Consider the following 21,224-nt stretch of genomic DNA (forward strand, 5'->3'; position numbering starts at 1 on the left):
AGTTACGATAAAAAAAAAATGTCGCCTAACAATTTAATAAACGCTTTTGTTGCAATTATATTTGCAGTTAATTATTAAAAATTCAAAGTATTTTAAACATTAACTAACTATATTTTAGTAATTTTTAGTAACATCTTTAAGATTATTGAATCCTTCCTTTTCAATGGTAGTATAAAAGTTGTCCTCGATGGACAGCATTCTTCTTCATATCCTATAACATCAGGGGGTTCCTCAAGGTTCAATCTTTGGCCCTATGCTCTTTTTAATTTACATTAACAATCTTCTAGATATTCTCACATCTAAGGTGGCATTGTTCGCTGATGATACTACCATTTATTTTTGTCATGATAAGAAGCCAACACTCTCTGATTGCTTGGAGGGGGCATTTGAACTTGAAAAGGATCTCATTTCTGTTTCAGCATGGGGCTCACAGTGGCTGGTTAACTTCAATACAAATAAAACTCAATTTTTTTCAACCAATCGTTATTAAAACAATTTAGATCTTCTTATATTTATGAACGGTAATGTACTCGATGAGTCATCTGCCCTTAATCTTCTAGGATTAACTCTCACTTCCGATCTGTCTTGGAAACCATATATCAAATCCGTTGCAAAATTTGCATCTGTTAAGGTTGCATCTCTTAATCATGCTCAACACTTTCATGCAGTTATTAACCGAGGAACAGTAACGTCGCATAACTAATTGAAAAAAGCAAATGCTATTTAATTCATTTTATTGTCCTGAAGAAAAAATGAAGTAGCTAAATTAATGTGAAAATTATTTATATACAACTGCATTTAAAATTGAAAATTTATTTTTATAACTTTAAAAAACACGCTAAAGAGAAGTTAAAAGATAAAACAATTTTTGAGCGCTTTTTTTTAAGCACCCATACCATTTCAGTGATACTAAAACAGGTCTGGGTTCATTACTGATATACTAAAATAAATTATTAATAAAGTTATATTAAAGCAGAAAAGATATAAAAGTTGTTAGTTTTATAATATAACATGTTTGTTGCATAACATGTGTATATAACATGTTATGCAACAAACTTTCAAAATGAAGTCTTTTACCTAATTTTTTTCATTAACTTAAAGAAAAAAGATGTCATAATATGTTTATAAATAACTTTTAAAAGAAGAAAATTAACCTTACAAATAAGTTATAGTAAAACAATATAGTTAATAAAAAACAAGAAAAAATAGGTTTTTCAGTTTAGTTTTCATAATGTTATACAAACATTTATGTGAATAACGCATGGGAAACATAATATTTAATGAAACTTAAACATAACTGACTATATTAAAAATAATATTACAATATCATTAAATATAATATTACAAATAAAATATAAAAACATACATACTATATAACGGGTGATGCGTAAGTTATTGAACAAAATAAAAACATCAATAACTTAATTATAAATGAAAAAAAAACTATTGTGAAAGAGAAAAAGAATAAACAGTTTTAAGTCTTGTTAGGTTATCATATATTGTACATCGAGCAAATCCTTCCTTTTCAAAATGATTTACGATTTCTTTTTATATTTTTTATTTTAGGTTAATTTACAAAAAACATTTGAGTCGCTTTCGAAAAAATTCTTGTTCAGCTGGGTTTCACCTCATTTTAAATAACTGTGTTTCAAATAATAAAGTTTTATAGAACGTTTATGCCTACGCATAAAACCACAAAAATAAATTATTATGCTCAAATAATTAAATTCACATTTGCCTGATAACTTCCGCATCACCATTTTTTAATTATATTATGATTTTAATTTTTTGCAACTTCAGTAAAAAACTTCTGAAATAGCAAAAAAAAAAAAGTACATCCCTAATACATTCTAGAGTGCATTTAAAAAAAAACCCACCTATTTTCAACAAATTTAAAAAGACTACCTTGCTGACAATAATTAAACTGAAAATTTAATTGAATGATATGCTGAAAATTTTGACCTTAATTTAAGCTGACAAAATAACTACCATAATTAAATATGTAATATACTTAAAAGCATTAAAAACAGCATTCCTTTAAACTTTTTCAGACCTTTTAAGACCAGAGCTGCTAAAGAAAATTTTACAAAAAGTTTCATATGAAATAAATTCACTGTATAAACCATTAAACAATAAAAGGCAAAATCTCTTGCTATAACTGTGTGATGATCTTAGTATAGATTTATATAGACCATTTTGAAACACCTGAACAACTATTAAAAATTAATGTAACAATATGGATAAAAATTAGGGTAATGGATATTGTATTAGATTTACTCATGTTTTATATTTATTCGAACAACAAATAGCTGTGTTTCATCTTTAAAATCAATATAACACTATAAGATTTAAATAAATATATCTAAATTAGCCCATAAATATGTGAAAAGAATTTTCATTAGATATATTAGATGACAGCAAGGATGCTAGAAAGGGGCTAGAATAAAAATTTTAAAATTGGGAGTGGGCTGTGCTAAAACTGAGACTGGGGATGCACATAAATAACATTTTACACATAAAACAAATCTACCTGTAGACATGTAAAATGGTATTCTATATTTTCCACGCAAAACACGCTCTCGCAATTCCTAAAAAAAATATTCTAATTAAAATATAATAACTTATATTGTAAATTTCTGAAATAGGGGGATGCAAGAGGCTTTAGTATATACATTAACAAACTAAAAGATTTAGGTTGGGCAGCAATCATTTTATTTATTATTAATATATTTTTTTCTTTTTCTGCAAAAACTGTATGGAAAAAAGCAAGCAAAAAAAATCAGCAGTTGTATATTTCTATATATGCTATAACAAATACATAAATGTATATACATATAAATACATACATACATACATACATACATACATACATACATACATACATACATACATACATACATACATACATACATACATACATACATACATACATACATACATATGTATATTAACAAAAAAAGTTTTTAAGCACCAAAAATGTAAATATTTAAATGAACAAGACAAGTTTTTAATTTGTAAAACCATTTTATTAGTAAAAATTAATACATGTTTTGACTAACACTAGTCAAAATTTGTTAAAATACCTATAAAGGTGTTTAAAAAAAACAATACAAAATATAATTATTCTTGTACAAACTAATAGTAATATAATTACAAAAATACAATAAAATCAAATAAAAAATTTATCATGTCATGCTAAAAAACAGGAAATAATAAAAGAATAGGTTAAAAAGATATTCAATATGTATAAAAAATAGTAGATAAACAGAAAGTGTCATTTGTAGATGGTTAACCTGTTTATTCATACCAGGTTTTAACCATTCTATGAACATACTTTCTTTAAGTTTAAACTTCAATTTGTTAGATGCCGAATCTAAAACAGAAAAACACTTATCACTTATTTGCATGAAACAGTTTTCATTAGCATGTAGATGTTAATAGGTATGAGACTTTTATCCCTCTTGTAATGTTCAGATATTCAGGTCTTGAGATGGCGAGTAGTTTCGCATATATAATAATATAACTCGTGTTATATAGGCGAAACTACTTGCCATTTCAAGACTAGAATATCTGAACATTACAAGGGGGATAAAAAGTCTCATATATAACACAAGGCTACTAAAAATTTGCACAAAAAAGAATTGCTTATAATTGTCATTCAAATTATATTGTTTCACAACTGATCAAATAAGTAAGGATAGCAATAATAGATCCTCTTATAAGTGTCTCATGATTAACAGCGCTGCGAATTTTAGTCTTAAGCGAGCGAGGAAGGTTTCAAAGTATTCTGGACTGAAAGCTCGTAACTTAAGTTTAATTCTCTTTTTCAAGTGGTTAAGATTTTTTGCTTTGAAATCATTGAAATAGACTCTCTGTTTAAGGTGAGCTGAAAATGTCTCAATGGGCCTTAATTGCAGTACATTTGGTGGATTATCATCCTTAGAAACATAGGTTATATTAAACTTCTTATGAGTTTCAATTGTTAGCTTTGCATAATGACAGCTTGCACTATCAGGTCAAAATATATATTTTACATTTTTGTGATGCGAATTGATGAAGTTTCTTTTCAATGCATTCTTTGTAAAATATTCTTGCATCAATGGCATTATTCTTAATTGCAAAAAAAGGCTTTGATTTACCAATCCATACATTTTAGTATGGATTGCAATCCATTTTGATTGCAATCCATACTAAAACTTTCACTTGAAACTTTGATTTAAACTTATATTTAATATTATTTTCAGTTTTGTCTTTCTCTTGACAATAAAAGCCATCATTTCCTGGTGTGTTTTGGCTGCTCAATATAAAATAAGACTGGTCATCCATGATAATTTCAAACTCATTCGATGGTCGGAAAAAAGTTTTTGAAAGTTTTAACAGTCATTGTTTTTGTTTAATTATTTGAATTTCAGAGCTTTCTGGTGCTTTCTTTTTCTTTTTAATATCTAAGTCCATGCATGCTAAATATTTTATAGACAACTTCTATGAATTGCATACTTTAATGCAGGTTTTCTCCGGGATATTTTAACTTTATTTTCAGCCTTGTTAATGAGTAAAGTAATTTTTCCATTGCATGGTTTTCTATTGCTTCCAACTTTCTTTCAAGGTCAATATTGTCGTCAACTCTTTTAATAATATTATAAATTGTTCACCTTGCAACATTCATTTGCATAAAATGATGCACTGTAAATGTTTTCCCTTTGTCTATGTTATCTAAATAGATGTTTCCGATAAGCTTTCATTTGTCGTTTTCTTTCCATTTATTTTATTTATATAATTTTAATTGCTAAAATCAGTATCAGATTATGAATAAGTCTAATGAATATACTTAACTTCGAACTGCAAAAATATTCCAATTTGTTCACGAGTTTCAAACATTCAAATTTTTAGTAGCCTCATAAACATCTCCATGCTAATAAAAACTGTTTCATTCAGATAAGTGATAAGTGTTTTTCTATTTTTATATATATTTATATATATCATTTTTATATAATATATATATATATATATATATATATATATATATATATATATATATATATATATATATATATATATATATCTCTGTGTGTGTGTGTGTGTGTGTGTGTGTGTGTGTGTGTGTGTGTGTGTGTGTGTGTGTGTGTGTGTGTGTGTGTGTGTATAGACCTCAGCACGAATGATAGACGATTGCTTGCGCTTGCAGCCACACCTCAATTAGTTTACAAAGACGAAATAAAGGTCATGCAAATATAATTTTTTTTTAAAACAGAAAAATTTAATATTTTTTAGGTTGAGTTGTATTATTCTTACACAAACAAAAATTGTATAAAACATCTAGCGCATTTAAAATAAGAAAAAAATCACTTTAATTAGTATTACACAAAGATAAAAAAAAGTAAAAAAATGTTTATTTATTGTAACATTTTTGTGAGCGTCATTAAGGAAAAAAAAAATTTTAATTAAAGTTTTTTTTAAATATTTTGACAAAACTGTAAAAAAAAGAGCTTTAGTAGTTTTTATGAAGATATTTAAATTTTATATTTTTAATAAAAATAAAATATACTTTATAGTACACAATATTTTTATAATTTATTTTTTACTTAAAATCTAAAATAGGACTTATTTTTAAAAACTATGTTATTCAAAATAATAATATAAATAATTAACCAAAATGGTCATTGTTACATTGATGACTTTAACACCAACATTGATTAACCACTAATTTTTATATATATGCTTTATTCCCTAACTAATATAAAGAACAAAATCAAATTTATTTCCATATTGCTTCTCCAATAAGTGTCCTTTATTGCAGGTACTTGTAAGAGAACTATAACATTTAATAAACAATATATTTATATATTCCTTTTAAATAGACAAAAGATGGACTAATGTAGACAAATTTTTGTTGTGGCTTCCGCAAGAAGTCTTTGGTCGACCCATATTACATAAGTTAAACATATTATATATCATTAATTCATCGATAACACAAGCATAATAAGGTCATTGATTCATTCAAAAGTTAATAACTTTTATTTGTTGTTCTTCTCTTACTTTTAATATCAAGTGTTTTGGCATGATTATTATGTTATTACATTTTAAAAAACTTTTATTTATTTTATTATTTAACAGCATTTTTTTTTTTACAGCAATATTACTTTTACTTAAAATGAGAAAATTTAAAGCCTTATAGAGTTTAATTGCATTGTAAAATATATTTATTAAAATGTAAGCGAAAGAGAAACTTGCAATATGTGTGTTTTAAAACATTTTTATAAAAGGAATTATAAAAAAATAAAATGCTAACCATTTCATATTTAAATCAAATCAAAACATGTTTTACATTTTAATCCAATTGTAACACGTTCCATTATTCATCCACATGAATTCAAATTAAGCATTCTGATTGACTTAAAATACATTTATAATCTGTTTTAAAAGTTGCTTGCAAATGTTGCTTTTTTCAAACAACATTAATAACAATTTTGTAATTATCATAACACATTTTATCATTAAGAGACAATAAAAAACTGTTTTATTTTAATTTTATTATGACAACTTGGTGCTAATATTAAATTGTTTTGAATTGAGTTTGGGCAGAAATTTGGAGGTCCATATGATTATGCTGGTATCAAACTCGACCTGACTATATATATATATATATATATATATATATATATATATATATATATATATATGTGTGTGTATATATATATATATATATATATATATATATATATATATATATATATATATATATATATATATGTATATATATATATATATATATATATATATATATATATATATATATATATATATATATATATATATGTATATATATATATATATATATATATATATATATATATATATATATATATATATATATGCAACTATGGATGTGTATTTAGATTATCACTTTGAAGTCACATACATCGTATGTATGTACATACATGGACTGACTTAAACCATGCTGCCACATCGACTGAGGGTTTAGCATGGGGGAGCAATTTTATATTCTGAAAACACTGCATACTAAAAATGTAGGAAAAATTAGTAACAATTTCTCATCTATATATGCTATAGTATGTGTGTGTGTGTGCGTGTGTGTGTGTGTGTGTGTGTGTGTATGTGTGTGTGTGTGTGTCTCTATATATATACACATACATAAATTATGTTAATGTATTCTACAAATAGAGTGCTCAATGTTCTTAAATAACAGAATAATAAATTAGTAAAAACACTATAAGTATAAATTAAATTAGTGTTTTTACTAATTATTGCTCTGTTCTTTAAGAACATTGAGCACTCTATTTGTAGAATACACTAACATAATTTATGTATGTGTATATATATATATATATATATATATATATATATATATATATATATATATATATATATATATATATATATATATATATATATATATATATATATATATATATAAAGAGAGAGAAACACGCACACACTAGTAAAATAGTCTGCGCAATTGCAGGAAGAATTAGTTGATGATTTAAATAAAACTATTGATGGTTTACTTAGCATATCCTGTTATATAGCTACTAAATAGCACATTATGAGCGTGCTATTTAGTCTCATTGCTCATATGAACTCATGGCTGCAACGTAGCTACTACATAGCCTGAGTCCTGAAACATAGCTACTACAAAACTATTTAGCCTTCTATGTACTTATGCAGTAGCTATAAACAAAACAAAACAACCCACTACATGTCTGCCAATATAAAATTTATAATACAATGTTTTAAATAAATTTTTATAAAATATTTTACATTAGTGTTAGTGATGCGGTAGTGGTGTAGTGGTAAGAGCGCTCGCTTTGTAAGCAAGAGGTTCAGAGTTCAACTGCCACCACATCCCTGGAAGTACCGCGCTCAACATAGTTTCTCCGCGCAGCAGCCTTGCTCGGCAAGGTTCGTGTTTAGGAGTTAAAGAGTTGAGAGAGGGTTGAACCATGAATAACAACTAAAAAATAAAAATTAAAAAAAAATTACAAAAAAACACAAAAAAAATGAGTAGCTTCCTCGACTGTAGTGACCCCCTCGGGCCTTGGGGAAGTGAATAATCTAAAAAAAACAACTAAAGTTGCGAGAGTAAAAAATATTTAAGCTAAATAAATTACTTAATTTTAGCATCAAGTCAAAAGTTACATGCTTAATTTAATTTGTAGGATAGCCAGCATTTCCGCAAGAAGGAATTAGTTGAAGTTTTAATTTGGCTGCATTTTTATTTTATTAGGATAACTACTACATAACCCACCATACAGCTTTTAAATAGCCTAATATATAGGTACTACAAAGTGTACCCGCTCACTACATGACTTTTATACAACATGCTACAACATAATCTGTAATATACCTATTACATAACCTGTTATATAGCTACTACATAGCCCACTCATTACTACTACATAGTTGCTACTTAAGCATGTAGCCTGCTACATAAAAACAATTTAAATAAAAAATCATAATTTTAAATGAATTAAATTACCTGATTTATGCAATGCCGATTCAAAAGTTGTACACATTAATTTAGCGTCAAGAGACGTCAAATAAATTGCAATGGCATTTTTTTTTAATTATAAAACTTTTTTTTCCTCACTAAAACGACCATAAATCAGTATTAAACAATTTTTTCAAATATTTTTTTGTTGCTAAGATCACTTTTACATTGATTATAAATAAATTATGATTATGCAACAGTTTTTGAGTTTATCTCGAAAAACGAAAATGTCCACAGACAGACAGAAAATAACCGCTAGGCTTTTATACATACATATACATAAATATATATATATATATATATATATATATATATATATCAAGCATTGTTTTAAAACCTTAAGTGGCGCGCCATTTCATATAAGTGGTGAGCAATATCAGTCGAGCTACTTTTTATCAATGTTTAATATTTAAACAAGCCTAAAGATATCGTTTAAGTGGTAATATAAAAAAAGTAATTAACTTTATAAAAATGAAGTTTGAATGATAATTACATAAAAAAATTTGAACGACAATTACATTTGATATTAGCTCTATTTTCAAATGTTTCTATTTCAAAATTCTCTATTTCAAAATTCTCTATTTCAAAATCAAAATTTCAAAATCAAAATTTCTTTGTTTTTTCTAACTTAAGTTAGAAAAAACAAAGAAATTTTAATTTTTAATAACCTAACTTTTCCATCAGAAATGTTCAGCAAAAGAAAAAGAAAAAAAGATGTTATGACACTTAAAGAAATCATGAAAGAAATTTAATAATAAAAACTTTTTTTTATTTTCTTGCAAGAATATTTAGACAATATCTCATAATAAACATAGCAAAAATAATTAGCTAAAAAATAGCACACTTAAAATTTTATTTTATATAAGCACAACTTATGATATTTTAAGTTTTTTGTTTGTTGTGTTATAACGATTGATTTTATCAAAAAAATGAAAAAACAATATTTAAAACTTTAAATGACACTTTAAAGAGTTTATTCTTTTATAATTAAATAAAAAAAACTTCTCTTGATATAACTCTATTATTAATTTTTATAAATCATATTTTGAGGGAGTTTAGATATTTTTAAAATTATCAACAGAGTTATATCTATATGAAAATTTTAATTTAATTATTACAAGTAATTACCCTTGAAGCAATATAACTCTTGTAATGTATTAGTTTATAAATATAAGAAATGATAGTTTAGGAAAATAATATTTTTTAATAGTTACATCATAGCTACATTATATAATTAACAGATTGTGCAATATCAAAAAAAGAAAAGAGAAATTTCCTTAAAATTTAGAAAAAACTTATTTTTTGATTAAAAGCTTTTTTGTCATAAGGCAACTGAAAGCGCAACAGTATATACTTTTTAATAAATGGTACTTGGAAACTTAAATCTTGGTTTGTCACAAAAAAAAAGTGCTGGCAAAGTAATTAACTTGAGTTTTTTTTTTTTCTTGCAACAAGTAATATTTTTTGTTAGTAATATTTTTTACTTTTGTTTAACTTTTTAAAAGTAAAAAAGTTTTATTATTTGCAAAGCCGCAATTTTAGGAAATATTGAAAAAAAATTAACATATTATAATTCATTTGTACAAATGCACAGTGGGCCAGGTGTTGGAAAAAGTATAAAAATAATATTCTCAAAAATGACATTGTTATATATCATTTTATAACATAAACATCCAGCTTTTATAAAATGTATATATTTCTGTATAACTATCAAGCCGTTTGCATTTTGAGCTGTTAATAAAAAAGGTCTTTTTTTTTTAATAATTTAATAATATTTTTTGTGTTACTAATAAGCATACAATTGTTATTAATTTTTAAAACTTCATTTTAATTATTGCATAATTAAATAAAACTAAGTATTATCTATCAAATCAGCTATTGCAAAATTATTTTGCACGCAATGTCAAATAAATTGATTTCTAATGATGGCGTATTTAAAGTACTTTTTTTTTAGTGAAAATTTCACTCGAATAATGAAATACGATCCAGGGTGCTCCGGAGATTTGAGACTTGAAATATCTTGCCCAATATGTACATTATTGATATATATTTTATCTATTGCTGGCAGATGTCAGCTGCATCTCTATACATGATTTTTACAAGTTTCACCTTTGAGGTAGGGGGGCCAACACTCTAGCTTTTTTTTGTATTCTTAGGCTCCAATCATCAGAATTTTGTAGCAAAACATTTTTTTTTATCACATTAAGATGAACATATAAATATTTGGAGCTTGTTTTATGTCTGGTTGTCCAAATGTCTCATGAATAATATATTTTTGTATTTATAGGCTGAAAAGGAAATATTTTGATATCTATGCATTCATTATGCATAAGCCGAATAATCTACAAATATCTGACTCTGGTATTGTGGGCAAACTTTTTGATGCTATGAATTTGGATTGCAACAAACAACAATTAGGAACTATAATAACGTTTCTACGAGATAAGTGGCACAAGTCATATAGCAGTATGGCTCCATTTGAAGAAAAGAATAAAAAATGGCTGCATGTTCCTGTAGATTGGGAGACCAATTAAGGCAAACTTTGATGAATACTCTACTAAAACCAAAAAACATAAAGTTAGTCACTTAACTGAAATGTATTCTGCTTCTGCATTACAATTTGCTTCAGAAATTAAACAGAGAAAAGAAAATCCAATTGAAAAAACCTCAAAAAAAGATTGTAGAATGTCTAAAGATGAAGCTCTTCGTCTTCTTTTAGATGCTAAATTGACAAAAGCATCCTACCAAATTATTTGAAATCAAGCCATTGAAAAGGAAGTTGATATATATCCTCCATATAATGATGTTTGGGATGCAAAGCTGATATGCTATCCTGCAGATATATCTGTCTCAGACTTTTTAGCTGAAATAAAACTGCAAGCTTTGGTGGATCATACAGCAAATAGAATATGCAAGGCACAGTATAATGTCCTTAGTACTGAAGGCACTCCAGATAGACTTTCTCTGAGATACAAAATAGGTTTTGATGGTGCCACAGGACAGTTCATATATAAACAAATATCGCAAGAAACAGTAACAAGAAATTTAAACAATGAGCAAGCACTTTTTATTGCTTGCCTGTGCCATTGGACTGTGGCTTTTCAAATAGAAAACGGTACCCAGCTTAGCGAAATCCACAACCATCAACAATGTACTGTAAACCTCTGCATTTTAAATTTGAAAAAGAGACGGCAGCAGTTTCTAAATCAGAAGAGTATCTCATTAGGCTTGAGATTTCAAGTTTGCAAGATACTGAAGTTGATATAAATAATAAAAAAATCAAAACACATCATATAATACAAATTACTATGATTGATGGAAAATTTCACACTTCTCTTTCAGATGTTACAAATTCTATTCAATGCTGTAGTATATGTGGGGCCAGAGCAATGAATGATATTGAAAAAATGGTTTTGAAAAAGGGTATGACAGGCAGTTCATTTGGTTTATCATCCTTACATGCTTGGATACATTTTTTTGAAAGTTTATTACATATTGGATATAAAATGACTTTTAAAAAGTGGCAGGCAAGATCAGTAGAAAATAAATCTAAAGTAAAGGCTCTGAAACAACAAATCCAAAATATACTTAAAGATGAAATGGGCTTGATAGTTGATGTTCAAAAATCTGGTGGTAGTGGAACATCAAATGATGGAAATACAGCTCGAAGAGCATTTCAAAATGTGGAAAAGTTTGAAGAAATTTTAAATATTGATGTTGAACTGATTCTAAATTTGCATATTATATTGGCTACGATTTCATGTGGTTTAGATATTGACACTGATAAATTTAAGGCCTTCTGTTTGAAAGCAGCTCGACTTTATGTTCATCATTATCCTTGGTACTATATGCTACAACCTATTCACAAAATTTTTATCCATAGTTCTGAAATTATTAAAACTTTAGCATTTCCCATTGGTATGTATTTTGAAGAAGCTCAAGAAGCACGCAGTAGACTTTCAAAACTATCATGAACATTTTGCAAGAAAATCATCTTAGGTGAAATCTAACTAAGATTTGTTAAATCGACTACTGTGTACATCTGATCTATTTATTGTATCTCTGAGAAAGACTGCAGGAAGTCACACCAAAACAAAAAACTTACCAGCTGGAGTTATTGACTTATTGAGGCCATCCACATATGATATTAGTTTATAAATGTGTCTTTTGTATCTTTAAAATTTTGGAAATGTGTGTACCTATATGAAAGTGTGACTGTAAATTAAAACTAATAGATATGCTCAATCGTATTAGAATCAATAAATTAATTTACATACCAAGTTTAGAAATAATTGGCTAAAATAACCCTTTGGAAGTAACCATAAATATGTGTTGCTATGCAACTGGGGTTGCCATGGCAACAACAAAAAATATGCTCATTCATAATATAATCATCCAATTACTTTATATACCACATTTTGAGGACTATGGATAAAAAGAAAAAAAGTTATGACTTTTTTCCAAAAGTATGAGATACTGGCCCACTGTGAAATGTAGAGAAACGAAAGAATTAATTTATGTTAAAAGACAATAAAAAATGTAATAATAAATTTATCTATTTAATATTTAACAAAAAAAAATGTACATTTCACAATATGTACATTTACAAAATAACACTTTTAGATTTACTTTTCTATTTATTATAATTATATTCTATAATTAGGAAATTAAACTTGTTTTGAAGTAATTTATTTTATTGCAGTAGTTTAAAGAAGTTAATGTCCATAAATGAAATAATAAAGATAATTATGACGCCAAAATCATGACAAATATATATATATATATATATATATATATATATATATATATATATATATATATATATATATATATATATATATACACACACACACACACACACACACACATATATATACACACACATATATATATATATACACACACACATATATATGTATACATACATTTTATTTTCACCATAAATATATGAAAATTTACAATAATATTTATAAACTCACATAAATAAGGTTAGGTGTCACTCATATAGTTAAAAACTCCTCAATGGAGTAACACCTAAAAACAAACAAAAAAAAAAAAAAAAAAAAAAAAATACAAATAACAATATTAATAATGATAACAACAATAATAACGATAAAAATAACAATAATGATAAGATAATGATAAGAATAATAATAATGATAATTAATGTGATCATTAATAGATTTCAAAACAAAAACTGAATATTATATACACAAATAAGAAAAGTTACAAACAGTTAAAATCTGACATAAAGTAACAACCTACTGTGAGATAAAAAAACAGTTATCGTAAAGAAACTGACAATGATTATTTAATATTTATAAGATTTATAACCAAAATTAAAACTATATAAGTAATACAATAATATTATATAAAAATAATAACAAAAAATAATAAAAAAACAAAAAAAATAAACCACAAAAAAAAAAAAAAAAAAAAAAACTTAATAATAAAAAAAAAAAAAAAAAATTTAAAAACTAAAACGACACCAATAATAACTAAAAGAAAAAATTAAAAATTAAGTAAACTTAAAAACAGCATCAATACAAGAAACTCTTGCAAAGTAGAAAGTAAAAAATAAAATAAAGTCGAAATAAATAGATTAGAGTTTGTTTTTTACTTACAATTAATCGTAAGTAAAAAGCAAATAAAAAAAATAAAATTTAAATACCTATAGGAATGATAATAATATTAAGAATAATAATAGCAATAATATTAATAAATTAAGCGACAATTATTACAATAATAAAGTAATTATATAATATCAAAAAGTCAATATTAATTTTCAAACAACAATTTAATATATAAGTACAGACAGGGGAAGTTACAAACAGTATATACTGACAAAACGTAACAGCCTACCACACGATAACAACATTTATTGTAAAAAAATAATTTATAATATACAAAAAAACTAAACTTATGCACACAAGAATATGACATTATAATGACATATACGAAAGTATAATAAAAATACATGAGAATATAAACATCGCAAAAGGCAATATAAATAAAGCACAAAAATACATAAAAAAAACTAAACAAAGATTATAACACAACATTATAAACAATGTACAAAAATATATTTCAATATAAGCTACTGTAAAAAACAATTAAAACTTAAAAAAGTCTTCTTTTTTTTCTGCTTTCATTTTTTAAAAGTTCTTTTTTTGTATATTATTCGATTCTTACATTTTTTCTTTCAGTTTATTTATTTAATTTTTTTCTTTTTTGTTTACTTGTTTTGATTCTCTTTTTTTTTTTGTTTACTTGTTTTCTTTTGGTTTCCAATTTTTTAATGTTACTTACATTATTATTATTATTATTTTTCCTTCCTTTACTTTCTTCAATTTTCTTTAACTTGTCTATACTTTTTCCTTTTATTTTTCTTCAAAACTTTTATAAAAACCTTTTTTCTTCTATAAAAATGTTTTTAAAAGGTATCCGCCATTCCAGAAGCCATTGCAATGAATCATGATATATATATATATCATGATTCATTGATATTCATGATACAATCATATATATATATATATATATATATATATATATATATATATATATATATATATATATATATATATATATATATATATATATATATATATATAGCGCTTAGGTCATCAGCTCCTCATGATTTTGACATCATAAAATTATCTTTTTTGTTATTTAAGGACGTTTTTAACTTTTTAAACTACTGCAATAAAATAAATTACCGCAATACAAGTTTATTTTACTAATTAATAAAAACAAATCTAGAAGTGTTATTCTCTTAATGTTTATATTATGGAATGTCTATTTTGTTTCAATTTGTCTTTTTATTAAATTTAATATTAGATTTTTTATTATAACTTAATGTAAATTAATTTTTTTCTTTTCTTGACATTTGTATAAAATATCTTAATACATTTTTTCATTATAGAGCAAATATCAAGCGTAACTTTTACGCCAACCTTTTACATTTACGTCGTTCAAACTTCATAACAGGTTTTTATAACGTTAATTACTTCTTTTATCCTACCACTTAAACAATATCTTTAGACTTGTTTAAATATTAAAAAATGGCTTATGTGAAATGGCTTTGTGCATACATTAAATGACTTAGCACATACATAAATGGTGCACAAGTTTATGCTTTAAAACAAGGCCTATATATATATATATATATATATATATATATATATATATATATATATATATATATATATATATATATATATATATATATATATATATATATATATCTTATACTGCTGATTTAGGTGAGCAGTCTGATGTCATACTGATATAGCCTGCTGCCAGGGGCTTCAGTACATACATCGACTGACAAATAGCCTGACTCGCAGCAGGTTTGGCATGGGGCAGCAATCTTTTCATTCATTATTCTTTGTTCTTATTCTTCTTTTTCTAAAATATATATGTATGTATATATATATATATATATATATATATATATATATATATATATATATATATATATATATATATATATATATATATATATATATATATATATATATATAAATGCATGTATGCATGTATGCATGCATGTATGTATGTATGTATGTATGTATATATGTATGTATGTATGTATGTATGTATGTATGTATGTATGTATGTATGTATGTATGTATGTATGTATGTATGTATGTATGTATGTATGCAGTGGTGTACACTGGATTTTTAGATGTTTGAGTTTTGACGCTTACAGGCATTGCGCAAACTTTAAACTATTGTATGTTTATGCTTATATCAAAAATGAATGTTTTGCAAAGAATTGGGGTGATTGGAGCTTGGGAACAAAAAAATCCTAATTTTTGGGCCCATTCAGCCCATAACGTGGGAGTTTATAAAATATTTTCTTTACTATTTTTATCTAAATTATATTCATCAACAAATTTCAAATTTCATGCAATATCTCTTATTTTTCAAAAACTATGACCATACAAAGATTTTACCCCCTCAATATGAGAGGGAGTAAACATTACAGGGTTATAAAAACTGAACACTATATTTAAATCTGATTTTGTTACTGTTGCTAAAATCTATGTTTTTTGCTAAATTCGCTAAGAGTGTCTTTTTGCAATTAAAAATTTTTGTTTAAACTTTTCAACTATTCTTCAAAATTTCAAGTTTCAAATTCAAGATTGTTTAAACAAGAGATTTTAGAAGACAAAAAATTCTCTTTTTGAAATAAATTGTTGTTGAACAAATTTTAAATCGACTTCAAAAAAAATCTTGCATATTTCATTTTATATCTTGATATTGCTATAAATAAAATGAAAATATTTGATTAAAAAAAAACAAAAACAAAAACGGTATAGTATTTTTCATAGGGTAGGGTGGGGTAATATGGATTGTTGGGGTAATATGGATATATTCAATAAGTATGCATGGAGTAAGTTATCTCTACATAATGTTGAAACCTGAAAATTACCAACAGTTTATACACATAATTAGCTTCTTTTTTTAGCACTAACAATGTTTATATTTGATTTACATAAATAGTTAAAATGTAAAACATTTTGTTTTGAAAAAAATAAAAAAAACATTACGTTTCAAAACTTTTGTCTGCAGACTTCAGTAATATTACTTATACAGGAATAATGATGTAAATTTATTAGTTGGACCATCATGTAACAACATGTAAAATTTAATTTATAAGTTCTCTAACCCCTATTGATAAATAAACAAAAATCTAAAATGGGGTAAAATGGATATACAGGTAATAATGATAGTGGGGTAAAATGGATATATATATAATATATAAAATCCTATTAACATTATAGAAGTTTGTTACAAAATCATAAGCTGCATGACATTTATTTATATACTTAAGGTCACTTTTGCTTTTAAATATAGTATTATATATTTTTCAGCAACATATAATAGTTTTATCTAATGTTACCGAACTATTTATATTAAGATCATAGTTCAAATTTGTTTTCATTGAATGGCAAGTAAATTTATTAGCTCAGTTTAGTAGGTGAACTTTATGATTGTTTAGATTTATATTATAGTTAAAATAGTGTGATATACTTTAACCATAAAGGTTATGAGGTACTTTATGGATGACCCTACTAAACACCTCAGACAAAAACTTTTATATTAATCCTATATTTTTAAGAATGGCTCAAAAATAAAAAGTTTAAATAGAAAAGAAAAGAAATCAAACAAACAAACAAAAAACAAATTGTGAAAAAATGGTGCAAAAAGCAATTGTGATTTGCAATACGCTTAATTCAAGCCTTATAAATAAATATATATATATATACACACACAATATTGTTTATTTAGCTAAGCAGTAAGATGCCATACTGAAATTGGTAGCTGTGTACATACATCAACTGACTATATGTGTGTGTGTATTTGTGTGTATAATAATTTTAAATAATTATGAATTCTTTTTAGAAACGATAATTTATTGAAAAATAATAATATTGAAACTGTTGATCCATTTTTTGGTTTCAACCTTGCTAAAAAATATTTGAACATGTCCTACATGTTTGTTTCCTTTACCTTGTTTAATGAATAGAGACCAAGATAAAATAATATATTAATAATTTAAAATAAAAGATAAATAATATAAATAATAAATTGAAAATTTTATAGTTATGTTCTTAATCATATTTAACAATTAAATAAACATGGCATCAACTTGTTTTTATTATTCAAAAAACAACACTTAAAGCTTTTATTAAAGAAAGCGTACCTTAAGATTTTGGCCGTCAAATGGCAATGAGCCACTAACTAATGTATACAAAATCACACCCAAGCTCCATACATCAACTTCTGGACCATCATATTTTTTTCCTTGAAAAAGTTCAGGAGCAGCATATGGAGGACTACCACAAAATGTATCTAATTTATTTCCTGGAGAAAACTCATTGCTAAATCCAAAATCAGCTATTTTAATGTTCATATCTGCATCTAACAGCAAATTTTCTGCCTACAACCAAAAAAAGAAAAAAAAAAATGTGGAAAATCAAAAACACTTGATATAACATATAATAAATTATAACATATAATAAAAACATAAAATATTACATATAATAAAAAACGTTGTGGCATAAAATTTAACAATACAAATGTTTATGTTTAATGATGAATCAAAAAATTTAAATCTTTTGTAATCTATCTCGCAAGCAAATATTTTAAAAATAAAATTGAGCATACTTATACTTCATCTTTTTATAAAACCTATAAAAAACAACTCAAACCTTTAAATCGCGATGTATAACATGTTTTTGATGACAATATTGAACAGAAGAGACTATCTAAATAAAATAAAACTTTGTTAATGTTGCATTTAGATATCGCAATTTTTTATAATTTCTTAAATCATATTCAACCTTAAAATTTAAAAAATAAAAATTACACCTGAACACTTATTAAATTGTTTGAGATAAAGTGTGATAACCTTCAGTTAATAACCTTGAAGTTTCAGAGTTATCAACTGTAGATAATTAAAATTTGAATATATTATAAATTCTATCAGTGAAAACATTTATAATTTAGTTTTTATTTCACTAAAAAAAATTCATAGATCAAGCAAATGCTATTGCAGGGTTTTGTAAAAACAGCAATAATAATAGATCATCAAAAGCAATAAAAAAGTCTAATACAAACAAAATATAAAGAAGTTAAAAGAGGTTAATGAGTTACAGCGCACCATACCTAAAGAATGGTCACCTAAATTTACGCCATTACCTCAATAAAGCACACTTAGAAAAACAAAATGTTTGTGACTATAAAAAACACAAATAATAAAAAAATATATATTTTCTATTACTATAAAAAGTATAATAAAACATTCATTTTGTTGGTTTTCCTATCAAATTTTTTATTTTTTTTTTAAGGTTTTAATTTTATTTACTTGCTGTATATGTATGTTTTGTGTTATATATGTAGGTTTCGTGCTATGAATGCTAAGTGTTACGTTTTTATTTTTAATTAAAATATTTAAAAAAGTAGTTTCGATTAAAAATTTGATGTTTCAGCTAAAATTTCTGCCTTAAGAATATTACTAATTTTCCATAAAGGACTTCTGCTCTATTATTTACATCACCACAGTGAGTGGGATAATGTGTGCCAAGGACAGACAGCTTCAAAATAGTGTTCTCTAGACTAGTTCAGAAAATTTAAATTCTTTTACTGAATTTGTTTAATAGAATGCCTAAGTATGATTTTAGGGTCTTTTTTTTTTTTTTTTGAAAAAGAAAATAAATAAATATTCCAAAGTGTGCAGGAAAAAAGTTTTATAAAAAAGAATGATTATTGAAAAATTCTTATTAATTAAAAAATGTATCAAAAATATGTCCTATTTAAAAACTTTAAACTTAAGGAATTTTAAGTTTCAACTTTTTTTTTTTAACACATCCTAGTGCAAGTATGTTACCTTTACAGAGTTAAGTGCAAGTATGTTACCTTTACAGGGTCAAGTGCAAGCTTTTACAGAATAAAAATAAAGGTGTTCAAAAGCTTTTTTCAATATCTCAATAAATATATAATTTTTTGAATAGTATGTATATATATATACACACACTTATTTTTTTACAGATTTATTATAACTGCTGGAAATTTTAGCTGAAAACATTCACTAGATGAAATAGAATAAGGCCTCAATATTTCTGCCTAAATTTGAAGGGTAAGGTTATATACTAATTTACTAAATTTGAAGGGTGAGGCATTTAAAAGATTAGTATAAAGAATCTTGTTTAAAAAAATAAATTTTAAAATTCTTCCACATAGAAGACTAATATTAAATACTATTAAAATTATCACTTGTCTAAATTTAGCTCTGGCTTCTTTTTCCTTCATTCTTCCATGTGCCACTAGATAGTCAAATACTTCTCCTATAATGGTAAATAATAAAGATTTTAAGTCTTTTGTCTACAAGAGATTATTTAAATAATTTGAAATTTTATCAAAACTACAGCAATTTCAAGAATTATAAGAATATAATTTAACAAGAATTATGAGAATTTAATATAACAAAAGTTGATAGTCGATTAATAAAAAAAATATTAAAAAACTTTTTTTTTCATTTATTGTAGTAAGTTTTGTTAAATTATTTTACTCATTCGTATTTTTTTTTTTAAATCAAGGCAGCAAGCAATTACTATTAAGTAGGGAGTTACTAGAAAACAAAGAAAAGAGTTAAAGAGAAAAAAAACTGTTGACTTGAAAAGTTGTATGAGTTAAGAAAATATGAAGATAGTAGAGAGTTCCAAAGGGTTGAAGTACAAGAAAAAAAACTAGAAAAAAAAAAGTTTTTACAGCATGCAGGGACAGATAAAGTTAAGAACTCTCTTCTATCTTCATGAGTTAAGAAAACTTGAAGATAGAAGAGAGTTCCAAAGGGTTGAGGTGCGGGAAAAAAGAGATATTTCCTTTGAGCAGCAACCATGATCAAAGATCATGGATTGATCTGCCAATCTTGACCATGATCAAAGACCACACTCAAGGTTGGCAGATAAGGTTTGGATCAGGGATGAATAAGAGATTTGTAGAGGTAAAGAATGGAATCACTAGTAAGATAATAGCGATGAAGAGAGGCAACCTTAGCCAATTGCATCAATTGAATATATGGTTTGCATTTGAATGCATTGCAATCAATTGAATATATGGTTTTTGCAACATTGCAATCAATTGAATATTGCAATCAATTGCAATCAATCAATTGCAATCAAAACATTGCAATCAATTGAATATA

The 21,224-nt window shown here is 25.2% G+C and overlaps 1 protein-coding gene across 9 annotated transcripts in view; it reads right to left on the reverse strand.

Annotated features, from left to right (window-relative positions):
• LOC100214508 (MAP/microtubule affinity-regulating kinase 3) overlaps positions 1–21,224 on the reverse strand; it is a 63,625-nt gene that overhangs the window by 27,596 nt on the left and 14,805 nt on the right. For all 9 annotated transcript variants that reach the window (XM_065805212.1, XM_065805209.1, XM_065805205.1 and 6 more), the window contains exons 6-9: positions 20,294–20,364; positions 18,730–18,786; positions 18,222–18,458; positions 2,531–2,588 (exon numbers count right to left, since the gene is read on the reverse strand). In XM_065805212.1, the coding sequence (XP_065661284.1) occupies positions 2,531–2,588; positions 18,222–18,458; positions 18,730–18,786; positions 20,294–20,364 (423 nt within the window). The remainder of the gene's footprint in view (positions 1–2,530; positions 2,589–18,221; positions 18,459–18,729; positions 18,787–20,293; positions 20,365–21,224) is intronic.

Source organism: Hydra vulgaris, chromosome 09, assembly GCF_038396675.1.
Source record: "Hydra vulgaris chromosome 09, alternate assembly HydraT2T_AEP".
Taxonomy (NCBI): Eukaryota; Metazoa; Cnidaria; class Hydrozoa; order Anthoathecata; family Hydridae; genus Hydra; species Hydra vulgaris.